The sequence below is a fragment of the Hyaena hyaena genome, unplaced genomic scaffold, assembly GCF_003009895.1.
Source record: "Hyaena hyaena isolate Hyena2069 unplaced genomic scaffold, ASM300989v1 scaffold_694, whole genome shotgun sequence".
Lineage (NCBI taxonomy): Eukaryota > Metazoa > Chordata > Mammalia > Carnivora > Hyaenidae > Hyaena > Hyaena hyaena.
This window is the reverse complement of record NW_024081327.1, coordinates 704,485-729,049: the sequence shown is the minus strand read 5'-3', so window position 1 is coordinate 729,049 and position 24,565 is coordinate 704,485. Positions and strand designations below refer to the sequence as shown.

General features: G+C 41.5%; 1 protein-coding gene across 1 annotated transcript in view; it reads right to left on the bottom strand.

Annotated features, from left to right (window-relative positions):
- PKHD1 (PKHD1 ciliary IPT domain containing fibrocystin/polyductin) overlaps positions 1–24,565 on the bottom strand; it is a 488,222-nt gene that overhangs the window by 310,522 nt on the left and 153,135 nt on the right. Inside the window, 2 exon segments of the mRNA XM_039217466.1 lie at positions 4,232–4,444; positions 23,579–23,735. Of these exon segments, the coding sequence (XP_039073397.1) occupies positions 4,232–4,444; positions 23,579–23,735 (370 nt within the window).

Here is a 24,565-nt window from a genome sequence, read left to right as displayed (position 1 = left end):
CATTGGGGCCCTGTCCCTTACAATCGAGCAATTTAAGAGTAGTAAAGCTACACACCAAAATATCATGCCACTGCTATGATTTATATTCCAACCCAAAGGAATGAGAGACAGAAAACAGAGAGGAGGAAGACTCATGATCTAGAAGAAATAGGGCAAGGGGCAAGAGGAGACATTATGGATATAGATGGAGACCCAACTGAAAGTGGCTGGTCAGGTGACAAAAAGGCAGAGATCTGAAAATACATTGTTGAAGGGACTGTTCTAAGATGAGATAGGCTCTGTAAAGTTTCATCCTACATCAAAGAGCAGATGATAGGAAAAGTCCCCACACTCTATCAGTCTTGGGGAAAGAAGGGATCATACAAAGAGAGCTCCTCCAAAGGAGCTACATGCCACAGTTACAAGGATGTGCTCGTACGGTTGTTTATAATCACCATTTTAGCAGTGGAACTCTTTCTTCTAATGAAATACTACTTCAAACGCAAATATACAGATAAGCAATGAATGGATTACTTGAGTAATTTAAACCTTTATTGCTGGACCCCCAAATACTTCATTTTCGGAGGAACCCCTGAAGCTCCTCCAGGAAACATCTGGATTTTGTGGAGCATAGGTGAAAACTAGTAACATTCTTCCACACACACGTCTACACCACGCAAACGGTGCCATGCTTCAAGACAGCCTGATGCTCTGTAGCAACTAAAATAGTGTCCATGATACAATACTTATAAAAAGCATAGAATTTAAATAAAGATACTTGATGCCTTTAGAAGGAAAATAAAACATATCTAAACTTGCTTATTTAGACTAGTTCTCTTTTCTTCTTTGTTCCTACCGAACTCTTACATTCCTAACGATTGCATTAGTGTCTTCCTCAAACGTTCTCCCACACAGCTGCTTTTCTCAGAAACTTCCATGTATATTTAATGCCTGTATCTTGTAATTTCTTGAAAAGGACAAAGACAGAAGTCCATTCAAGGCCGTAAAACTGCTTTTTCTCCTAAGAAACTGTCAGCCAAATTTCTCAGAGAGGAACAGGAAATGAAATGAGAGACATTGATAAATTTCCCTGCTGAACAATCAATAAAAGCCCCACCATCCTGTTCAGACTCCCACTGTGGAAGCAAGGGCCATAATTACATTGTCAAAAATTCCAGTTGCCCAGGCTGACAGCGACCCCCTTGAAAAGTGACAGGTGATTGGCACTGGGTTTGGGGTAGTGAACCTGGATTGGCAGACAGAGTAGGGAAAGAAAAAGGCAAGAGTGAAATTTCCTTATTGACTACAGCCACCCAAACCCCAGACTGTCACTGGGGAGGAATCCTGAGACCCTTTGTGTCACATTACCAATCAGAGGGAGCAGCTGACAGAATTGACTAAGCAATCTGAACCCCATCAGAGGTTCAGAACAGCCCTCAATCTATTCCCAAACCCAAGAAAGAGAAAGATGGCTCTGCACGCATGTGAGTGTGTGTGTGTGTGGTGGGGGGGCCCTATATTAAAAGAAAAACATGCAACGGGCTTTCAACTCCATCTTTCCTCATGACAGCTGAACAGCAAAGCCTGTTTGCTTAGCGATATGAAACCACGATAAAAATCAACTGGAGCAGAAGGGTTCCGGGGGCGGCAATGAAGAATGAGATGGGAGACAGAAGGTGGGAAAGCACTGACATACAGGCCATTTGTGTGATTCTCTGGGACCAGGGCTGGAGTAAATTAGTACTCATCAGTTAGTCCTCTCACTATTGGACATTAGGAATAAAACGCCTGCAAGATGCCTCCTTGCTGGGCAGTGCTCTGCTTCTGGCGATTCTGGGGTCCCTGCAAATGGCTTCCAGAAGGGGCGCCTGGGTGGCTTAGTCGGTTAAGTGTCTGTCTTTCGCTTAGGTCATGATCTCGCTGTTCTTGGGTTCGAGCCCTGCGTCTGGCTCTGTGCTGACTGCCAGCTCAGAGCCTGGAGCCTGTTTCAGTCTGTGACTCCCTCTCTCTCTGACCCTCCCCTGTTCACGCTGTCTCTCTCTCTCTCTCCTAGAAATAAATAAAACATAAAAAAAAAAAAAAAAAAAAAAAGGCTTCCAGAAGACTTTCTTATAACCACACCCAGGAATGGTGTCTTTCCACCCCCCGGGGAGGAGCTGTGCCACCAGACATTGACACCAAAAGGCATTAGCTGGGCACTGGGAACAGAACAGAAGACGCCTGGGAATGTTGCTACTTCATGATTTCCCAAGCTAAAACCTCTCTCTTGCTCTGATCAGGAGTGGTAGACAAGAAAATTAATAAGGAGAAAAATTTGGCTCTGTGCCAAATTTTGAAATAGAAACCCCTCTCTCCTTCCCCCTACAAGAAAACATGAGGTAACTGACACTGGGTACTCAGTGTTTGGTCGGGGGAGGAATATAATAAAATAGCCACAACTAATTCTGCTTGAGTGTTACTGCATGCCAAATACTTCGAAGTAGTTCACAAGCAGTAGGTCTACGAGGTAGGCACCAGGTTTTCCTGGTTTTATGAAGCTTAATTTGCCCAATGTTATAGCTGATAAGTGGCAGAACTGGACAGGTTTCTGATTCCAAAACTATTAACCACTAAAACCAGCATCTCTCCAAGCTAGTCAGTGGGCCATCTGAATCAAATCGCCCTGGGGGCCCATTGAAATGTAGGTTTCTGGGCCCACTCAGGCCCTCCAAGTCAGACCCTGGGGATGAAGCCCAGAAAGCTGGATTAAAAAAAAAAATCTCCCAGACAAGTCTTTTGTGCATGAGGTGGTGAATCTCACTATATCATGCCAGGAAGCTGAGTGAGCGCAGGGTCATTAGGGACTTTGGATGCAAAGTAGTGAATCAGGTTGTGCACTGTTTTGCATACTTGACAGCAAAAGAAAATTAGTTTTCCCCTAAAGCCCCAGTGTCATCAGACCCATGTCTGGCCCTGGGAAAAGGCCAGTGAAATTATGTAACGATTTTAGCCATGTTATACTGCCTGCCCTGCCAGAGGGGAATCTAAGACCTCAGGTGTGCAGGAGAGTAGGGACAAGGGAGAGCTGATGAGCTGCAGGCTGGGCTGGGGGTTCTCTGACAGAGACCTAGGGAGGGGAACCCTCACCAGGTGACTGAGCTCTCTCCCACGCAGGGTTTCCTTCACATGAATGAGATGTGGCAGCATCATTTCAGAGAAGAAAATAGCTTGCTTTTACAAGTGTAAAAAACATATATATATATGATAATATGTATATCATCTCTCCAAGCTAGTCAGTGGGCTGCCTGAATCAAATCATAAATGGGGGGTGGGGGGTGGGGTTGGTGCTGTCCATGGTTTCAGGCATCCACTGAGAGTCTTGGAACCTATCGCCCGCAAATGAGGAGGACCACTGTGTAATAGAGCCTTGACAGAGCAAAACAGCAGAGTCCTCAGCATAGCTATACACTCATGTCTAGAGTAATTACCCTATGGTAGGTAATGGGGTTTTAGTTTGTTACGCCAGTATAGGAATGCCCACGTAGTTGACACCATGTTTCTGGAGACCGGGCCCCTGTCTGGAGCCTACATTTTGATTTTCCTTTGGTTCATGCTATGTAACTCCAAGTATTTCAGAATCCACTGAGAGATACTTAAAGCTCATCATTTTATACTTTGCTGCAGCTACTAACACAAATCTCAGTGGCTTACGATAACAAAGATTATTTCCTATTCCCATTCATGACAGAAGTAGGCAGACTGCAGCTTTGCCCCTACTGTCTTTGTTCAGGTTCCAAAGCTGAAAGAGCTGGCCCTACTTGGGACAGGCTCTTCTCAAGCAGAGGGAAAAGGGCAAAATGGCCAAAGCATTGTAACAGCTCTTAAAGCTTCTAGTTGGCCATGCAGTCTATCACTTCCACTCACATTCCTTGACCAAAGCAGGTCCATGGCTAAGCCCCATGTTCCTGTAAGACAGGGATGTGTGGTCCACCCACTGGGAGGCACTGAAAGTCACCTGGAAGTTGGTGGAGGTGTATAATCCCCTTACTGCAAAGGGAGGAAATAACTGGGACTAAATGTACTCTGTCTGCCACAGGAATTATAACAACTAGTATTTCTCATTTAAGGAAATAGTGCCCATCCTGTAATTAACTTTGTTGCCTCAGCAACAGATAGCCAAAGATTTTGAAGAGGTTTTACCTTTTGCCCCATCACCAGCACATGATCTAGACACCATTCTACCTCATCTCTTCTGGTCTGCTGTCTCACTCACCATGCAGGGAAAGAGTTCCATTCCTCACAGCTAGGAACTTGACACCATATGGAAAGAAGGGGGTAGAGTGAGAACTCCCGTAGAGTTTGATCTCAGCTTTGCCTTGGAAGGGCTTGTCCTTGGATCCAATCTGGAGCTCTCCACCATCAGAAATGAGGATGGAGTGTACCTTGAGCTCAATGGGTCCTGGATCCATGAAAATCAGCTTGCCTCCTAATGGCCAAAGAGAAGATTGTCAGTCCCCAGGAGGATAAGGTTCACCACATTTTGACAGTTCCAATGTCTGATGAAATTCTTTTTATTTATATACTTTCACTAGAATTTAACTTATTTTATCTTGCTCTCTCTTCTAGAAGCACAAGAGAATATGGATTGGACCCCCAGGGGTAGAAGCACTATACCACTAAGCCAATTTAGGCTAGCTTTCACTATTCACCGCCTCTTTATTTATGGGTTTTTTTTTCACGGCAATATCCTAAATGCCCAGCAATTTAGGACCAGTCAAATAAGGAATAAGAATGTCACCATTTTGGCCATCTACCAACAGATAAAAGCAGCATATATAATTAAGTTTAGAAACACTAAGAAACAAGTGAGTAAGAAGTAGGAATAGAAGAAAATATGGCAAAATTATAAGAATTATGGTAAAAGGGACTGTAATTAGGGCTACCATGACATATGCAGCATTTTAGCTGGGCAACATACATTTTACTTCATTTTTGATAACAGACCCTAATTTCCTTAAGAAATTGCTCTGCCTCACTGAATAGAGTTGAGTGGAACTGTCAATCACAGTGTCCTGTCTCAGCATAGCCTGTGTCATGTGTCCAGGCTTCAAATGGAAATCTGGAGCTTAAGGGAAGAGAAGACTAGAAATGTTTAGATTTTAGTAATGCCACTGGTGGTATGTAAATCAACCTGAAAAGAGCTTCCTTTTTTTTAAATGTGTATTTATTTTTGAGAGAGAGACAAACAGAGTGCAAGCAGGGGAGGGGCAGAGAGAGAGGTGAGGAGACACAGAATCTGAAGCAGGCTCAGCACAGAGCCTGATTGATGCAGGGCTCGAACTCACAAACTGCAAGGTCATGACCTGAGCTGAAGCCGGAAACTTAAACGACTGAGCCACCCAGGCACCCCAAGAGGTTCCTATTTCTGAGGCCCACTCCACCTGCAAAGCCTCTTCAAAATGTCCTGACCATTATCACTTCTACACCTAATTTTCCAGACTTCCTATCAGTTCTTGTGAATGGCCCAATATATCCTCTCTAAATATCCTTTTGTAAAAGAAAGTTGGCTTCCATTATTTGCAATCAAATAACCTTAACTGATACAGATATGTTCTCTCTAATAACCAAGTTTTCTGTGACGTAGGAATGTTATTTTACAATAAAATTAAATTGTGAGAATACTTAAGATATTAAAACATGCTTTCATCTTCATAATACTTTAGTTTAAAGAATTTAGAACATCTGCATTTCATGCAGAATTTTCCCTGTAATGCCCAAATAATTAAAGCATCCCATGTAAATAACCACTTTAACCTGCATGAGTTACTAAATCTATCTTGCTCCTGTATGGGGTTTGCAAAAAACCTGGATGAGACTCTTCTATCCTATAACAAGGTGTTCAGAGGTTTGACTTCATAGTGGAAATGTCAGGGGCCCTCTTTTTCACACCCTACAACAGCTTCCCACCTTACTCACAATGAAAGTCAAAGTCCTGAGCCTTGGCTGCAAAAGGCCCTTCATGAGTTACCACCTGTGTCCAGTTCCTCTACAATATCATCTTCTAAAACTCACTCCTTCACTCACCTGCCTCAAACACACTGGCCCACTCTCAGCAGGCCTCACTTGTTTCCTGACCTGCTCTGTTCTTCTGTCAGGTATCCCTGTGACTCACTCCCTCTTGTTTCTAATAAAATGTTAAGTCCTCGGGGCGCCTGGGTGGCTTAGTCGGTTAAGCGTCTGACTTTCGCTTAGGTCATGATCTCGCGGTTGGCGGGTTTGAGCCCCGCGTCGGGCTCTGTGCTGACTGCCAGCTCAGAGCCTGGAGCCTGTTTCAGAGTCTGTGACTCCCTCTCCCTCTCTGACCCTCCCCTGCTGTCTCTCTCTCTCTCTCCTAGAAATAAATAAAACATTAAAAAAATTAAAAAAAAAAATGTTAAGTCCTCACTGAGGCTTACCTTCTCCAGGCGATTCAAAGTAGCCTGCTCTCGCTCCTTACTCAAATACATTTTCTTTCATAACACTCACCATCAGGCACATGATCTATTTACGTGTTTATTGCCTGCCCTCCCCCCACCAGAATGCATGCTTCATGAGGGCACTAATGTGTTTTGGTCACCTCTGTATTTCAGTGCCTGAGGCCGCCACCTAGACACCACTGTCTGGGACAGTGACTAATAGGTAGTTGGCACTCAACATATATAATTACAGAGCAAACCAATAAATGATTATATCATTTTAGAGAATCTGGCCTAAGTATCTGAATTTTCTTTATAGACACACAGAAAACAGCTCAAAAGGCAGATTCTTCTGGGGGCGCCTGGTTGGCTCAGTCGGTTAAGTGTCTGACTTCAGCTCAGGTCATGATCTCATTGCTCAAGAGTTCAAGCCCCACGTCGGGCTCTGTGCTGACAGGGTGGAGTCTGCTTTAGATTCTTTGTCTCCCTCTCTCTGCCCCTCCCATACTCACTCTCCGCCTCTGTCTCTCAAAAAAAATTAAATTAAATTAAAAAAACTTTTAAGAGCATATTCTTCTGTAGAAAGGAGCATCTTAGGGAGTGAGCAGCAGTGAAGAGCAAGATTCTTCATTCGCTAAATTTAGTCTAAATCCAATGTGCCAAGGTATTTAGTTGTATTGTTGTTTCCCAGAAATCACAACTGGAAGTATTTACTCAAACACATGCTGGAGAGATGAGAGGGAGAGCAGACAAAGGCTAAGATGCCCTTAGTCATTTTTGTTTACCTCCATCCTAGCACGTAGATAGCGATCAGTAAACATTTGGCCCAAGCCAAATGTGGAGGCCACCTCAGCTCTGACCTTCTGCTCTAACATTGCCCTTTAATTTTCCTCAGCCCTCTCCACTGAACCTCCTAAAGCCCAAACTACACACCATCAGCAACAGTCATAGGATGTTTATGTGGATTCAACCCCTGAAAGTGTTCTCTCATTTCAGTCACAATTTAGAACAACACACCCCATGTGGGTATCCAGTTTCTCCCTTGGTAAAATGTGCAGCGTGAGAGTTCTTCCCTCAGAGAATTATGATGGGATTTCTTGAAGTGATGCTTATGGATCCCCAGTCTCGCGTCTGATTCCTATTAGACAATGCAGTGGTGTCAAGTGGCTACTGTCAAACTCACTGTCTGCACTTGCCCCATTGGCGCCATCACTACTCATTTGCACAGCTCGCCCATCACTCTAGCACTACTGGTCCCCTCCTTCCAGCACCTCACCATTGGCAGCTCACCCTTTCCTTATGAAGCATGGCACAGTGATGCATGCTCAGGTCAACTATTCAAGAAGCAAGAAATGTCCTTTGATCTATAGGCTTGATGCTAGGGCAGCACCACATGACTTCCAGACTTCCAAAGCACCTAGGGGCAATTGTGACTTAAATTTTCCCTTCCGTTGTCAGCACAATGACAAGAATAATCATCAGAAATGCAGTAATAGTCATTAATCCTGCTGTGAACAAGAGGGAAGAAATGTGACCTGTTTACTAAAACTTTTCCATTCACAGCCACACGTCATTAGTGTCCCAACTAATTATCTTCAACTGGTGGACCATGGATTTGCATGGCATGACTCCTCCATTATAAGTAGTCAGAAAATCTGAACTGACCTTGATGAGCAAGTGGTGGAAACAGGAGGCAGACTCTACCTATTGGCCTCTGAATGACCCTCGAAAAGTCCCATAAAATTGCCAGGCCTCAGATTACCCAGTTCCCAAATCTGTCCTACAGTGTCTACACAGTGCCTGGGGATGGCCTGTTTTCTCATCATTCCCATGCGGGACAGAACCATGTACTCACCAAGACTCCTTACAGCTCTAAAAAGTTGGCCATCTACATCTTCAAGAATGCACTCGGGTGTGCCTTTGGCACTGACGGAGACATAGAGCTCATGTTTTCCTGACACCACCTATGCTGCAGTGAACTTGGAATTTCACTTGGGAAGAGTATCAACGTACACAGTCAGAAACTCAAATACTATTACAGGGAAAACAAGGGCGCTAACACTTATTAAGCCACTACTGTATGTCAAAAATCTTTAGACATGCTGTCTGAAATGACCTTCAAAATAAGCCTGTGAGGTCAATGTCACGCTTCATAGTTCACAGTCCAGAGAATGAGCTGGGAGCGGTGGTCTCCCTCAGCACAGAATAAGCAGAGCAAGCATGAGAACCCAAGACCACCTTCCAAAATAGCTCATACTGAATCTACTTCTGGCAAACCCTCCCAGGTTGCTGTTTTATTAATTAGAATTATCATAGTTCTATTTAAATAAAACCATGTGTTAACCCAAGTGAAGTTTGCCTGTGGCTTGTTTATATACGCTTTATTTTCATTTTGTTAATGTAGATATACCTCTCCTCATGCCAAACAGGATTTGAGGCAGATTACAAGGATTAGTGGGTAAATTTATAAACCTGGGCTTTGTTCCTCGACCCATCAAGCAAAATATTAAACACACAAAAACAAATGGGTAGAAAGTTAGAAGCGTCATTTACTGAGGGAAGTAATAAAGACAATACTGAAGGGAGAAATCTCAGCCCAAAGAAAATGAATAATTGGTGTTGGCAAGAGTACTAAAACCAGGACTAATTAATTAGTATGCTAACCATTTCTCCCTGCTAAAAAGCCTTCCCTCCTTACTTATCAGGGGCAAGTATAAGGAAATCTAGGTAAATTATGAAGAGAGTTTGTTGAGGAATTCACCTCTTTTTAATTGAAATAATTACAAGTGATAACTGAGAGGAGAGCTTCTCAGTGTGAAAGAATGTCAGGTTTATACTCAAGCTAGCCCTGTGCCAAGGCCCCAAATGTTACATCCTCACACTTTATTAGCTTAAAACAAATATCCAGTGGGCTGCTTTGGAGTATAGTGACTTGAGAAGGGAGGGCAGAGGGAGGACTTTATTCCTCCACTTTATAGAGCTTGACCACATTTCCCAGTGCTGAAATAAAGAGCAGGACTGAAATCAGCCTGTGGCTGTGACCCTTAAGTTGCTTGTTATGATTGTTCATGAAAGCTGAGTATGTCCCACAAGTGACCTTGGGTAATTTTATAAAAATCAATCAACCATCATTATTGTTACTTCCCCTCTAAAATAAATAAAGGATCACCACTTTTTACATGTAATCACTTCTTTCCATTCAACATCCCTTTTATTTCTTTTAAAGGGAAGTCAAGGAGACTTTTAGCAGCTAGCTCATGTTTGCAAAATACTTCAAAACCTGCTTTTGGCTAACCCCACAATTAGCCATCCTCTGTAATAACCGCAGAATGATTTGCTGTATGTGTTTTGAAAAAAAAAAATTACACAGTTCTAGCTATTTTCCCCCCTTATGGTAAAAATCTAGAGTATAAATATTTTACCACACGATAAGACTCCAAAGGAACTGGCTATGCCTTCTCTCTGCAATTCTTGGCCTCCCTTCCCTTGAACCCTCCCCCCAGCTAGGCCTTTGCCTGACACGTCTGTCAGAACCAGTCCTGTGAACGTCTCAATGGCACCAGACTGCCGAATCCAAGACTCGATGCTCTGTTCTCACCTGTCCTGAGTAGCCAGCAGTATATGACACGCTCAGTCACTCCTGTCTTGAAACTCTTTCCCCTCACTGGCCAGCACTGTCCTCTCCTCGTTTTCCTCCTACTTCCCAAGTCTCGCCTCCTTTTACCTGACTCCTCCTGATTGTCCTAACTACTGACACGTGGAGTCTCTCAACACTCAGTCCTTCTACCACTTATCATTCTATGAACAAGGTTGTCTCACCTTGTCCTAAGGATTTAAATATCATCACAGGCTAAGGGCTGATGACTCCCAAATGGGTATCTGCCCTCAGCTCAAACTCACACACCCAACTACCACTCAGTCTCTCTCCTCAGAAGTCTCACAGGCTCCTCAAGGGGCACATTCAAAAAATGAACTCCTCGCCTTGCCTCACAGACCATCCCACCATCCTTGCTGAGGCTGCAAATGGCAACTCCCTCTTCCAGGTGCTCAGTTTAAAAGTCCTGGCATCAACTTTCACTCTCGCAGCCAATTCTCCAAGAAATTTTGTGCATCCTGCCTTCAGAAAATCCCCACGATCCAAACACTTCTCACCACTTCCCCGTCTACAGCTGGGGGTTAAGTCACTCTTATCTCACCCTCGGATTATTCCAACAGCCCCTCGACTCCGCTCCCTGCTTCTGTCCTGGCCCCCACCCCCACCTCAGGGTCTATTCTCAAAACAGCACCCAGTGTGATTCTTTTCTTTTCTGCGAAGCTTGTCATGCCACCTCTCAGCTCAGAGTCTGCGATGGCTCCCACCTCACTCGGAGTCAAAGCTGAACAAATCCCACAGGCTTGGTCCTGTCCGACCCAGTCTCACTCTGCTCTCCCTCAGGCTCACAGTCCCCCTGTGCACTGACCTTCTTACTCCCCCTACCTCACAGCCTTTGCCTTACTGTGTGCAAATTCCCCCAACCGCCACCAAACTCCCTCTCCACCCACTCTATTTGCTTAGCAAATCGAACGAAAACTGTAATTTGCATTCTTGACTGCCTTGTTAATAGAAGTGAACTCCATGAGAGCAAGAATTTTGGTCCATTCCTTTCACAACCATAGCCCCTGTGCCAAGAACACTGCCTGTCCATGGGGAACTTGGCAAGTGGTCCACTAAATACATGATGAGTAAGTAAGAGTTGAAGTTATAGAAGTAAATGAGGTCTCCCAGGGCGCCTGGCTGAGAGTAGGTTAAATTTGCGACTTCAGCTCAAGTCATGATCTCACAGTTCGTGAGTTCAAGCCCTGCAGCAGCATCCAGCTCTCTGCTATCAATGCAGAGCCTACTTCAGATCCTCTGTCCTCCTCTCTCTCTGCCCCTCCCTGGCCCTTGTAAGCCCTCTCTATCAAAAAATAAATAAAAACATTTTTAAAAAGTGAATGAGGTCTCCCAGGGAGATCATGGAGAGGGAGGACAAAAGAGAGATAAGAGAAACAAGCTGTCAAATATTAATATCCGAAAACTAGAATAAGGAGAGGAAGTAGCAAGATTCTTGAGTGTGAGTCAAAAAATATTAGGTGATTTAGAAGATTTGGGAAGTCCTGGCGACATAAACTCTAAGAAGAACTTTAAGAACTGTGAAGGTGGTGGATGAAGATGTCGTTATGTCTATATGTTAGGAGGTTTGGGGGAGAAAGGGCACAGAGCAAGAGAGCATTCATTTAGGAGGTGAATGCCAGGTGATAAAACCAACCCAGGGAGAGTGACTCCAGGGTTAAGCAGATGGAAAGCCAGAGGGGAATAGGGCAAGATGGAGGCAGGCATCTGAGGACCTCTAATAATTTGATCAGTCTATAACCCAAACTAGATAATTCATTGCTCAAAGTTTGAACTCCCTAAATTTTTTTATGTAAATTATTCCATTTACTTGTTTATATTGATTAACGTCCATTCAGTTTTTTGCATCAACCTTAAATAATTCTTTAAGATGTTTAGCAGCCTGGATCTGCTCACCTTTCCTGTTGTTTTACGGTCAAATACATAGGGAAGCCTGTGGAGTTTTCCCCCGCTGGAGAATTATAGAAAACTATCCATTTAGGATGGACAGACCCCTCCTCTGCCTGGGTAAGAAGAGTTGGCTGAACAATCCGGGCTCTTTGGGGCACCCTACTGGACACTGTTGCTGTTGAGGTGGGCATCAGGAGGAGGTGAGAGACAGAAGGGAGAAAAGTAGTACTGGGGGAAGGCAGCCACAGCCCAAAGCTGTGTTGGGGATGCACAGAGCTTCCTTTGTTGGCAAGATCCGGATTAGGCTTGTGCCTGATCCACTGGAGCAGAGCCTAGAAGCCTTCGAGGTGGGCTTGTCCCCGGCCAGAAAGGCGGAAAATCAATTTGGCTGGCAAACGAGAGCCCCCAAGAGCTCAGTGCACGCTCCATAATCCTATCCACTAGCAGCTCAGGAAATAGATGCCTGAGCCCTCACATATTCATGGGGGATGTGAGGCATAAATCAGGCTTTAAGGATTGGGGGCAAAGGGAATGGACTCTCGAGCTGGTTACTAATTAATCAAGCACAGAACACCTAAACCTAGCAACCTGGGAACGAGCCACACACACACAGGCATGGGCTGCTGCTGCTGCTGCTGCTTTTCCTGGTGTTTTTTTTTTCTTTCATTTCAATTAAAATAGATATCGAATGAAATTTTCCCCTTTAGCTGATGCTGCTTATGCATTCCCCTGTTCTTCCTTTAATTAAAAAACATGCTTATTGCAATACTTGCCAGAATCACTTTAACGGTATTTTAATTGTAATGTCTCTGCCTGATTACAAAAAGAAAATATGAACTTGGAAGTATGGGCAAAAAATGTTCTCAGGGAGCAGGAAAAGAATCACACACCTCCCTGAAATGAATGCCACATACTAATTCCTTAATTAGCCCAGTACTACTGTCAAATGGGCAATGGAGAAGGAAAAAATATATATATCTGAAATAAAATCACCAACTCAGGGCCACAAACAATGGCAGTTGGGAGAAATCATTTTCATCAGCTCTGATTTCCCTGGCAGGATGGAGAACTGCATGTAATGAAAAATGCCATGCTCAGGATTGGCCTGTGCAACACGGCCAGCCAAGTTTTCGCTGTTCTTTGCGAAGGGTTGCTTCGCCTTTGGGAAAAGATTACCAGGGCTAGATTCATTGGCTTCCAGTCCTGACAATTCTATATGGTTCCCTTTATTGTTTTAGCCTAGTAGTTCTCAAACTTGAGTGTGCATCTAATTCACCTGCAGGTCTTGAAACACAGATTGGCAGGCTTCATACCCAAAGGAGTTTTGCAATGTGGCCCCCAAATTTGCATTTCTAGCAAGTTCCCAGGTGATGCTGATGCTGATCAGGGACCACACTTTGAGAACCACTACTCTAGGTAAATTAACCCACTGCTCTAGGTGTCCATAGCCATTGTGATGTTTTCCTTCATCTAAAATCGGTTGAAAAATACAAAGCTGGTACTGCAAATTAATTCACTTCCTCATTCATCTGACATTTGCTGTTATTTTCCAGCCTTTCACTAGGTGCTGAAATTAAAAAAAAAAAAAAAAGTGAAAAATGCAGTCTCTACTGCCACAAGGTCAGGTGAAGCTTAATTGCCCCAAGCAAATAGAAACACCCTGGTTTTAGTGAATTGGCCAATTTTACCATTAATTAGGAAAGAAGATAAAGATTGTGAATCAGCTTTTACTTTTTCTATGAAACATAAAACTCATTAACTATAAATTAATGAACTCTATACTAATTACAAGGTGTAAACATATTTGTGGGGAAAAAACTATTAGAAACATTTAAAGGAGGGGCACCTGGGTGGCTTTGTCGGTTAAGCGTCCGACTTTCTCTTTTGTCATGATCTCGCGGTTCGTGGGTTCGAGCCCCACATCGGGCTCTGTGCTGACTGCCAGCTCAGAGCCTGGAGCCTGTTTCAGAGTCTGTGACTCCCTCTCTCTCTGACCCTCCCCTGCTCACGCTGTCTCTCTCTCTCTCCTAGAAATAAATAAAACATTAAAAATAAGAAAAAGAAAAAGAAATATTTAAAGGAACCAAAACACAGATACAAATAAATGCCTTTGTCATTATAGCTACTATAATCAATTGCTACTTAACTAAAAGTTAAGTTATTATGAAGTTATTATAACTTCATAAAAGTTCCCAAAAAGCATCACTTCCTTTTTCCAACACAGATTCTGGCATTTAAGTAGTCAAGGCCCTCAGCAGCTCCATGGATTTCCAAAAAGTCACTTAAAACCTCAGGAAAAAAAAAAGAACAATTCACAAACAAACAAAACAAAGGAACAAAAACCTATCTTTTCTTTAAAGTCTATGCCAGGCAGATAAAATAAATCTCCTTAGCTACCAAGTTATTCATTCAAATGATCTCCTTCCTTCTATCAACATCCAATTAGCATGGACCCACTTACATTTCTTAAATATTTCTTTATTTATGAGAGAAACAGAGCACAAGTGGGGGAGGGGCAGAAAGAGAGGGAGTCGCAGAATCTGAAGCAGGCTCTAGGCTCTGAGATGTCAGTACAGAGCCCAATATGGACCTCAAACCCACAAACCCTGAGACCATGACCTGAGCCAAAGTCAGACACTTAACCTACTGAGCCACCCAGGCAACCCACTCAATCTCATTTTTTAATAGCCCTCCAACTTGATACATTACTAGAAACAATTTAAAAAGTTCCAGGCATGGGGTACCTGAGCGGCTCAGTTGGTTAAGCATCCGACTTCAGCTTAGGTTATGATCTCACAGTTTGTGGGTTTGAGCCCTACATTGGGCTCTGTGCTGACAGCTCAGAACCTGGAGCCTGCCTTGGATTTGTGTCTCCCTTTCTCTCTCTCTCTGACCCTCCCCTGCTCATGCTCTATCTCATTCAAAAATAAACACTAAAAATTATTTAAAAAAAAAAAAGTTCCAGGAGTAATTGTTCTCTGAATATCATAAACATGATTGACTATAGCATAATAACTTCACAAGCAAAATATCACGGTTGTTTCCTCATAGTATTTATTTATTTATAAAATGAGAACAACTGCTACCTTTTCTTGACCCTCAGGAATATTAGAGTACATGAGAAATAAAAGTAATGAAATGCTTAGTCTTTGATTTTTTATGTGGGTAAGAATCCTGGGTACATAAGCATTCCAGAGTTCTAGTTCTGCTTTTGATCATGATAAACAGGATGTGGAAATCATTAATCAAAAAATAAGGTAAAGAGGTAAGGGAGATGGGCGCCTGGGTGGCTCAGTCGGTTAAGCATCTGACTTTAGCTCAGGTCATGACCTCATGGTTCATGGGTTCAAGCTCCACGTCGGGCTATGTGCTGACAGCTCAGAGCCTTGAGCCTGCTTCGGGTTCTCTCTCTCTTTCTCTTTCTCTCCTCCTCCTCCTCCTCCTCCCTCCCCTGCTCACACTGTCTCTGTTTAAGATGAATAAAGGTCAAAAACAATTAAAAAAAAAAAAAAGAGGTAAGGAGAGACCAAACCCCGAAGGACTCTATAAGCCATATTAAGGAGTTTAGGCTTGATCTTAAAGGCTAATGGAAAGCCAATGAAGGGTTTTAAGTAAGGAAGTTTGAAATATTTATCTTTCCTTACTGAAAATATTATAGCTTCTGTGCTAGGAAGGGACTGGTCCCTTTTTGATAGCATTTTTCATGTTACAACATTCAAGTTGTCAAGACATAAAACTGTAAGTTGTTTAATATCTATCTATCTGTCTGTCTGCCCATCTATTGAAAGCATGTCCTTTCTCATAGCAATGGCTTATCTTTCATTTAAGGCTAATCAAGTGTGTCTGGGACTGTTCTCTGGAGGTAAATAATGTAAGTCATTGTCTGATTGGGAAAAATAAGGGGTTTCAGAGCCAAGTGACCCCCACAGTAAAAAGCCTTTGTCTCTGATCTCCTGATACACAAATAGTAAATGAAAATGGTCACTGTCTGGACTAATCCACTAACATTTGAGAATACCAGGAAGGACTCTGATTATAGAGAAATCCACAACCAACATTAATCTGCCTATTTAGGTCAGAAATTTATTCTCTAGTCACTCATTCAACAATTATTTAAATACCTACTATGTGCCTGAGGTTGTAATGGTCCCACGATATAATGGTGAGCAAAAACAGACCTGGTTCCCTTTCTTAAGCTTATAGACTATTCACTCATTCTCCAAAGATAGAGGGAATTAGAACACACACCCTAGTATTAAATATGTAGTCACCAGCAAAAGGCTAACACATAGAGACACAGAAGTTAAGGGAGTTCAGGGTGGATTTCAAAAAAGTCAGGTCTGGGGTGCATGGGTGGCTCAGTTGGTTGAACATCCAACTTCAGCTCCAGTCATCATCTCACAGTTTATTACTTTCCAGCCCCACATTGGGTTCCTTGCTACCAACACAGAGCCGCCTTCAGATCCTCTGTTCTCCTCTCTCTCTGCCCCTCCTCATCACCCTACTGTGCACTCGCTCCCCCTGTCTCTCAAAGATAAATAAAACATTAAAAAAAGAAAAGTCAGATTATTTCTTTCTGATGCTAGCTTCTTCGCGAGGCTTCCCCTTTGGACTACTGCAAAGCCCAGCCTATTCTAGAGCGCCATGCTTGGAAATATGGGAAGAAAGCACATTAACTCCTTTCCTGCACTTCCCTCCTACAAAGGGAAAAGCGTCACCATCAGTTCCATTTTCTGCACTGATTTGAGGACCTGCACCTTACTCAAAGCTAAAGAGAATCTGTGGCTTCCTCAAATTTGAGCCCAGGCCAAACTGGGTTTCCTGACCAAACTGCAGTAAGTCAACCTTGTTGAACTGCGTGCACATAATCATCCCATCTCCTCCCTTGTAGAGTAGCTGTGTTTCAACTGGGAGAGGAGACCATCTTTTTCCAGCAACTTTCAGGTAAATTACTTTAAACTTATCAATTTGTAACAAATTTTACCAGCCCCAAAACTCTCTCATGTTGGCCAAGATATTATATATTTAAGAAATATTAATGCATAGTATTTCATTTTTATCAAAACTCCAGCCTACCTGCAGATAGATTTCTTTTAAATCCATGCTGATACCTGTGAAGTCAAAATTATAGGCACAGGGTAATCTGCCCAGGGACTCACAGAGACCTGACAGACACAGAAACCACAAGCTATGTCCCAGGGAAGTCCAGCCTCATGTCATTCCCAGATCACAGCACTGGTAAAGCATTACCCAAAGCATGCACCTAGTGAAGAAACTGAGGCTGATTCGTTGCTAACTACAAGGAACAAAGTGTAGAATCCTGGATTTTAAAAAAAGGCTGTGCTGGGTACAGCACCAAATACCTCACTCTGAAATCCTCAAATCCTTGCCAAGGATAAAGAAATTCCACAATTAACTTGATAGTGGATCAAAAGAAGATAGTTCATCTCAATGAGCCAAGAATATGCATTTGTATACCAGAGAAATCCCAAATATACTAAAGAGATCTGGGTATCTTCAAAACTGTAGATCACTAAAAAATTGGAGAAAATAAGACCATATTCCAAACAGAACCAGAAAAACGCACTTCCATGAAGTCAAAGTAACAAGGAAAATGGAAACAACCAAATGGATACTCTACTCCTGCCATCTCTGTGTCTTTCCTTCTCTTGCCATAGAAAGAAAAGCACTTCAATATGTATTTTGAAGATAACAGAGGCAAAAGCAATACAACGTCCTTATTACCAAGCTAATTCTTTCAGTAATCCAGTTTGCTTTGTATATAGAAGCAGCCACTATCTGTAAATAAAATTGCAATTTAGGCCTGATATTTCAGCCATATCTTCTCTTATCCCCATCAGTCTAGGGGGGGAAAAACTATATAAATCGAGTGCTTATTCTGGACCAGGCTGTGCTAAGGGCTTTACAAACATTCCCTCATCTAATACTTAAAACATCATCTGAGTTGGGCAATACTTTGTAGACTTGCCACAGAATAACAAACAATAAGTGTTAGCCATCATTCTTACTGTTGCTGTCATTGCAACAGCCGTGACCCTAATGAGGAGCAATGTGAGGTTTATGGAGGTTATGCGACTGGCCCAAGGTCACAGGGCTAGTAAGAAGCAAAGACCAGATTCAGACTCTGTTCTTTCCAGCCCAAAAGCCTGCTAAGCATTTAACTGCTTTGGTATACACCAGTAGACCAAGAAATAGAAAATCACATTAAAGGAGACCAGTGCACTATTAAGCAGCAATAGAGACTAGAAATGAGTTTCTGCTCAAGCATTTTAAAGGGATGGCATTGTAAGAAATGGAAATGTCTTCTTTCTGAAAGCCCAGCACCAAGGGAAGATGAGTTTCTAGAGTTCATCCCCTCAATTGGCCCTTTCTTAATCATTATTTCTTGACTTTATGTCAAACTACTTGGCCACCAGAACCAAGAGAAATTCATCGCTTTATTCAGAAAATATGAAATGTTTCTCCAACTAGGGACTGCAAACTCAAGATTCTTGTCCAGGATGCATAACGGCTCTGAAAAGAGGCTAACGTCCCTCCTTTGTTATTACGGCTCATCATAATTACTTGGGATAAAATAATAAATTTTAATTCAGCGATGTCTATGGCCGTTGGGCATCTTAACATAAAAGAACGAAAAATATAATTAATTAAATCAAGGCAATATGCCTATTTCCATCCCAGCTCATTAGTATTAATTGATTGGGTTAATTCTCTTTTGTGTTTAATAGTACCCCCTAAAAATTAATCTAAAAAAGAGGGAGAAATGGGAGAAGTAGAGATGGTAAGCAAGTCAAAGTTCTGAATATTTTGCTAATTAAGTCAAAATAATAATAAATATAGCTGACGCTCTTATGGTCACAAAAATGATATGCCATTTTTAAAATAAACTTCAGGAATGAGTATGTACAGCATTATAAATAACAGCTAAAATTTTGCCTCAAAGAAATTTATCATCTTCCTCTCTACTATATAAGTTGTACTAGTAAGAAAAGACCATCAATTCTATTTTATAGATGGAAATACAAGTAAGGCACAGAGAACTCTAGACTCTTGAGGGCCATATATAGAAGTACTATATTAGTTTTCCTGTTGTAGGGGCCTAGTATTCTACATACTAGGATGCTGGTTTCCATGTTTGGAAAAAATAATATAGAAGATGCAATATTTTCATAAAGCAGTTCTAAATATAGTTCTTAGGTGATCTAGTTTCACTTTTATGCCACACTAATCCTTTTAAAATATATATATACTTCATGTAGAATGTCACCTTTGTAGTATCATGGGAATGGCTGACAAAGTGCTTCCGGTAATGTTTTCTATTTTGTTTGTTAAAATCTTTTGAAGAGATTATTTTTGGGCTTGAAACTTTTTATGCTTTATCTTGGCCCTAGATGGTATCAGAAAAGGAGAGAAAATTCCACTCAGCTATGTTTCTGATACTATGAATAGGGAGGAAAGGGGAGACAGGAATGACTAGATGTTTCAGTCAGTTAAGTGTCTAACTCTTGATTTTGGCTCAGCTCATGATTTCATGGTTTGTGGGATCAAGCCTTGTGTCGGGCTCTGCACTGACAATGTGGAGCCTGCTTGGGATTCTCTAAATAAACAAACAACAAACATTTTTTTAAACAGGAAAAGAGAATAACAGAGATTCAGAAACTGAATTACTGTTGATGATGATGATTCAATCTTATATTTGAATAAACTTTTTAATTATCCCTCAAGTACTTTTATACATTTTATAGGCAAGAGAAAACATTATAGGTTTAAAGTCATACTAACAACCAGATTTTTGAGAGTTGGAGTCCTTTACCAGTTTCAAATGCCTTTTAGAAATGGAAAAATAACTTATCAACAGACTTTATATTTCTCACGATTCACAATGGCACAATTTTATATATAGGTATATGTATGTATATTTATGTGTATATATATGTGTGCATATATGTGTGTTTACATGTGTATCTATGCATACATATATACCTATATATGTAAGAACAGCTAAGGACAGTAAATCAGTTAGAAAAAGTGACACTTGAGAAAGCAAGAGTTTAAAAATTATGCTTTTTAAATTTCATACAGGATCTGAACTCTGCATCATTTTAGCTGTCCATCAACCATCAGCACATGGTTTTATTCAACCATCAAAACATATTCAGTATCCTACACACTAAAGAGACAATAGTAAATCAATTGGTGAAGTCATTTGCCTTTTGGAGGTTATTCTAGCAGAGGAAGCAGACTATAAACCAACAAGTAAATTTATACTATATTATGTGGTAGTAAGTATTATGAAGAAGGTAAAGCAAAATAAAAGGAGAGAATAATAAGACCTCTCTGATAAGCTGACAAAGTCTCAAAGAGCAAACAAAGTAAGTGAGCCATCCACATGCAGACCTGGAGGAAGAATATTCCAGGCAAAGGACATTTTGTGCAAAGGGCTGAGGTAGGTGTACGCCTGGTATATTTATAGAAGAGTTGAAACAGAATAAATGAGGAAGACAGGTCAATGAAGGGACCAGAGTTTTGATGATGGTAAGTTTAGATTTTATTCCCAATTAGATGAGGAGACACTGGAGGATATTAGAGGAAAGAAGTAGAAGATCTGACATATTTTAAATGATGTGTACAATAATCTATTGGGGGATTACTTTAGCTTAGCATATGGCATAAAAGTCAAACACCAATGACTTAACTACATGAAGTTTCGTTTTTCAATCATGAAATAACTTCAGAGGTAGGCAATCCCAGTTGCAGTGTTACTATTGCAACTCCAAAGTCATCAGGGTCTTGGCTTTCTTCAATTTTTCTGCTTCTCCATTCTTAACGAATCATCTCATTGTCCAAGATGGCAGCTCAAAAGGTAGCTATTTTATTTACATTCCACGAAGCAAAGAAGAAGAAGAAGGGAGGACAAATAGGACATGCCTCCTAATGGGTCAGCTCTCCTTTAGGAACTTTCCCAGGTTCCCTGTACCACAACTCCCCTTATATCTCCTTGATTGGCTCTAAGCCACAAGGCTATGCCTAACTACAAAGGAGGCCAGGAAATAATAGCATTTTGGCTGGATACTTGGATGCCCCAAATAAAAATTAGGGTTTGCTGGTAAGGAAGAGAAAGAATCAGAAACATGGGGATCAATTAAAAGGCCATCTGAAATGGTCCCAGCCAAAAATTATGTTGGTTAGAACTAGGTTGGTTCCAATGAAGGTGTTGATCTACGGGACACAAGTTGAAGGTCCAGACAAGATTCACTGATGGATTGGTCATGGGTTGTGAGAAAAGGAAATAAGTCTAGGATGTTTCTAAGGTTTGGGGCCTGACCCGCTGAACATGAACAGTTCCAATAAGCAAGATGGGTTCTCTATGTATTTGACTGGTCAAAACTTGTCTCAGGCATAAATGATAGAGTCTTCACCTCCTCTCTCCCACCCAATTCTAATCTTATTCTTGATACCCCATTCTCCGGATTATTCTGCCTGCTTACAACACATATTTTAGAATTAGAAATTTTACTTTTTTATATTTTCTCCCTAATTAGTTTCTTTAGTGATAATGCACTTTTATTCACATTAAGTATTATTCTTCACTTTTTCTCAGATCTCCTACAACTTCCCAGGCCGCTTAATAAGTATCCACAAGTCATGGTTGAATCAAACTTTATCTGTGTCCCTTTTCTGTTATCATTCTTTCTAGAAGCTATGACCCACATATGTATGATAAAACTCTCAGCTTCATTCCAGGCAACCCTGCTCTCGGCCAACAACTCCTATACCTATTTGTACAGAAACTGGTGCCCAACTGCTTACCCTCACATTCCTACAAATGGCGCTACTCTCCAAGAAAAACAGGGATCTTTCGGATAACTTACTCTCCCTCTCCACAAGATAAAGTTTTACTCTTCCAAACCTAGCTCAATTTTTCCAAATAATTTCAGATTCAAATATATTGTCTGGACCAGGGGTATTAATAAAAGCCACTTGCATTATTCAGACCTTGAAATCTCCAAGAGTGAAAAATCAAGTGTATATTCCATATGTCCCTGCCTTTCTCTTACCCTTTACTCTCTCTGATGCCTCTTCTCCATCTTCAGTCTCTGGCCCTATCAACCCCATTCACTGATTGAACATTTACCTGAAACTAGTGGGATGTCCAGAGAGTCAGTTGAGCAAGACTGTTAGCTGGGAAAGTTCTCCCAAATAATACCAATATAAGGCAAAGATCCTTGAGAGGTCATCTCATCCTTCAGCAGAATTTGACTCCTGGTTAAAGGTCTACATAGAACATTTTTAAAATGTTTGTTTATTTTTGAGAGACAGACAGAGGATCCGTGTTATCAGAACAAAGCCTGACACAGAGCCTGAACTCAGGGACTGTGAAATCATGAGCTGAGCCAAAGTCAGATCCTTAAATGACTGAGCCACGAAGGAGCCCCTACAAAGGACATTTTTAACCTGAGATTCTAAGTCTATAATTTTCTTTTGTCATTCCTAGTCCTTAGGTAGTTGATATCCATCAATAAGTCAGCATTCCCCAAAGCCACTGGTCATACACACACACACACACACACACCCTGCAAAGACAGGTCAATAGCCCAAGCTGACAGACCATTTTTCCTAAAGGGTACAAATTAACTGATTTGCCTGAAAACTTCTTTCTTGTTATCAGAAAAAAAAAAAAAAAGAACACCTTTCAAAATATAGAATGTGAAGTGCCTAATCAGAAAAACCTGATTATATCCATAAGAGGCAGATATCCATATTATATCCTTTTCAAAATATTTTATTTTCCCTTGTGTGGCCATACTCTGACTTTAACAGGAACAAATGCCCTTGTAAGTGTTACATATATTTTTGTAAAAAGTAATGTTTTAGTGCAAAGTTTTATAGTTACCCGTAACTAATCACATTTCCAAAGCTATTTTCATTTGCCAATGAAGACAGTCACTCACTTTGATAACCATTCCTTATTATCAGCCACTAAAGTAGGCAATGATTTTTATTCTCATTTAACAGATAAGGAAATAAATGCTCAAAGAGGTGAAATAAGTGGCTTAGTCATTTGGTGATGTGGTGGAGAAGTTGAAATTTGAATTCTTGGTCTCATCCAACTTCCCAGACCCTAGGGCTATGTGGCCAGCTTTGCAATAAGGAAGCCTATTTATACGACTTTCCATGGGACCAGGAAGTCAAAACCACAACAGGGTAAAAGCAGGAAGACATTGCTTTCTTGGCAGGGAATTTCAAAGGCAGCTGCATTAACCACTTTCAGAGCATTTTGCTGTATTGTGGGGGCTGTCCTGGACAAGCATGACTACAAAGTGCCTGAATAAAGAAGCATGTTCTTTGATAACATTGTTAACCTCTTTTATTTGAAAAAGTAAAATAATTAAGCTCTGTGCTTGTAAAAGTCAAAAGAAAGGGCCTGCATTTTGAACACTGGGATCACTTCTTCCTTTTATAGTAAAATCTCAATTTGTTCCCAGAATAAATTCTCAACCAAGTGCTGGAACTTATCCAAAAATTTCCCCTCCCTCCCGCCCCTTCCATGTGATAGAATTCTATACAGTAATGCCACCACTGATCTCCCAACTCCACAAACCTTTAACGTGCAGGAAGCGGAGGACGCTTGTATTTGTGTCAAGTAGTAGCAATTGGCCATTCTCCACTGTGACGTTGTCGCCATCTTGTGGCACTCTCTCAGGAAACCAGCTGTGAGCCCTCGACCACCTCCGGCAGAACTGAAAGGAAAAGTTCTCCTGGAAAACAGTTTTAATGTTTTATTTTATTTGGTTTAAAGCAAGATAGTATGGACGATCGATCTAAATGGAAACTTCTTAATCTAAAATTAATTTGCATACATCGCTAAACGTCTCAATAAAATTAGTCACCCTCTCTTCCTCATATGACTAACTCTAAAAGGGAAAAATACAGAAGGGTCAAAGTCACACTTGGAATGTCTCTGTGTTGGCCACTGGAATGCTCCAACAATGTCGTGCCGCTCATGTTTTCATACCTTTTATTTTTCTCCAGGACAAGGCCCCTTCTACCAAATAGATGGGGTCGATTTATTTTTTTATTTTCACAGACATGTATTGAGTCTTGAACAAAAAGTCATAAATATCCTGGAATCAAGAGAATTAAAATGTTCTGCTTGATGGGTGGCATTTTGCTTTATGTAATTGGTATCATTTTTCATTGGCCCTACTGCCAAGTATTCCTGTTTTATAGGAACAATTCTCTTTCCAAGTCCAGCCTCCCACTCTGTCTCTTTTTGATATTGTCGTTGCCTTTCCCTCTTTGCTTGACGCATCAGTGCTGAAAACCAAATGCATAAATGAATGCCCAATGACTTCAGAGGATAGCCCAGACCCTCTGAGTGAGTGATGGGCAGGGAGCGAGGCTGAGAGGGGCCCAGATGAGGAAGTATCCCCTTCCCATTCAGCCTCTAGTCTCCCTCACAGAACTATTGGCTTTCCTTTTAATTTATGGTCACACTGAAGTCACATGTTTTTCAAAAAAAGGAATGTGAAAACCACAGAAAGCGGCATTCAGTTCATGTAAGAGGCCGAGAGCATGTCTAAATGTC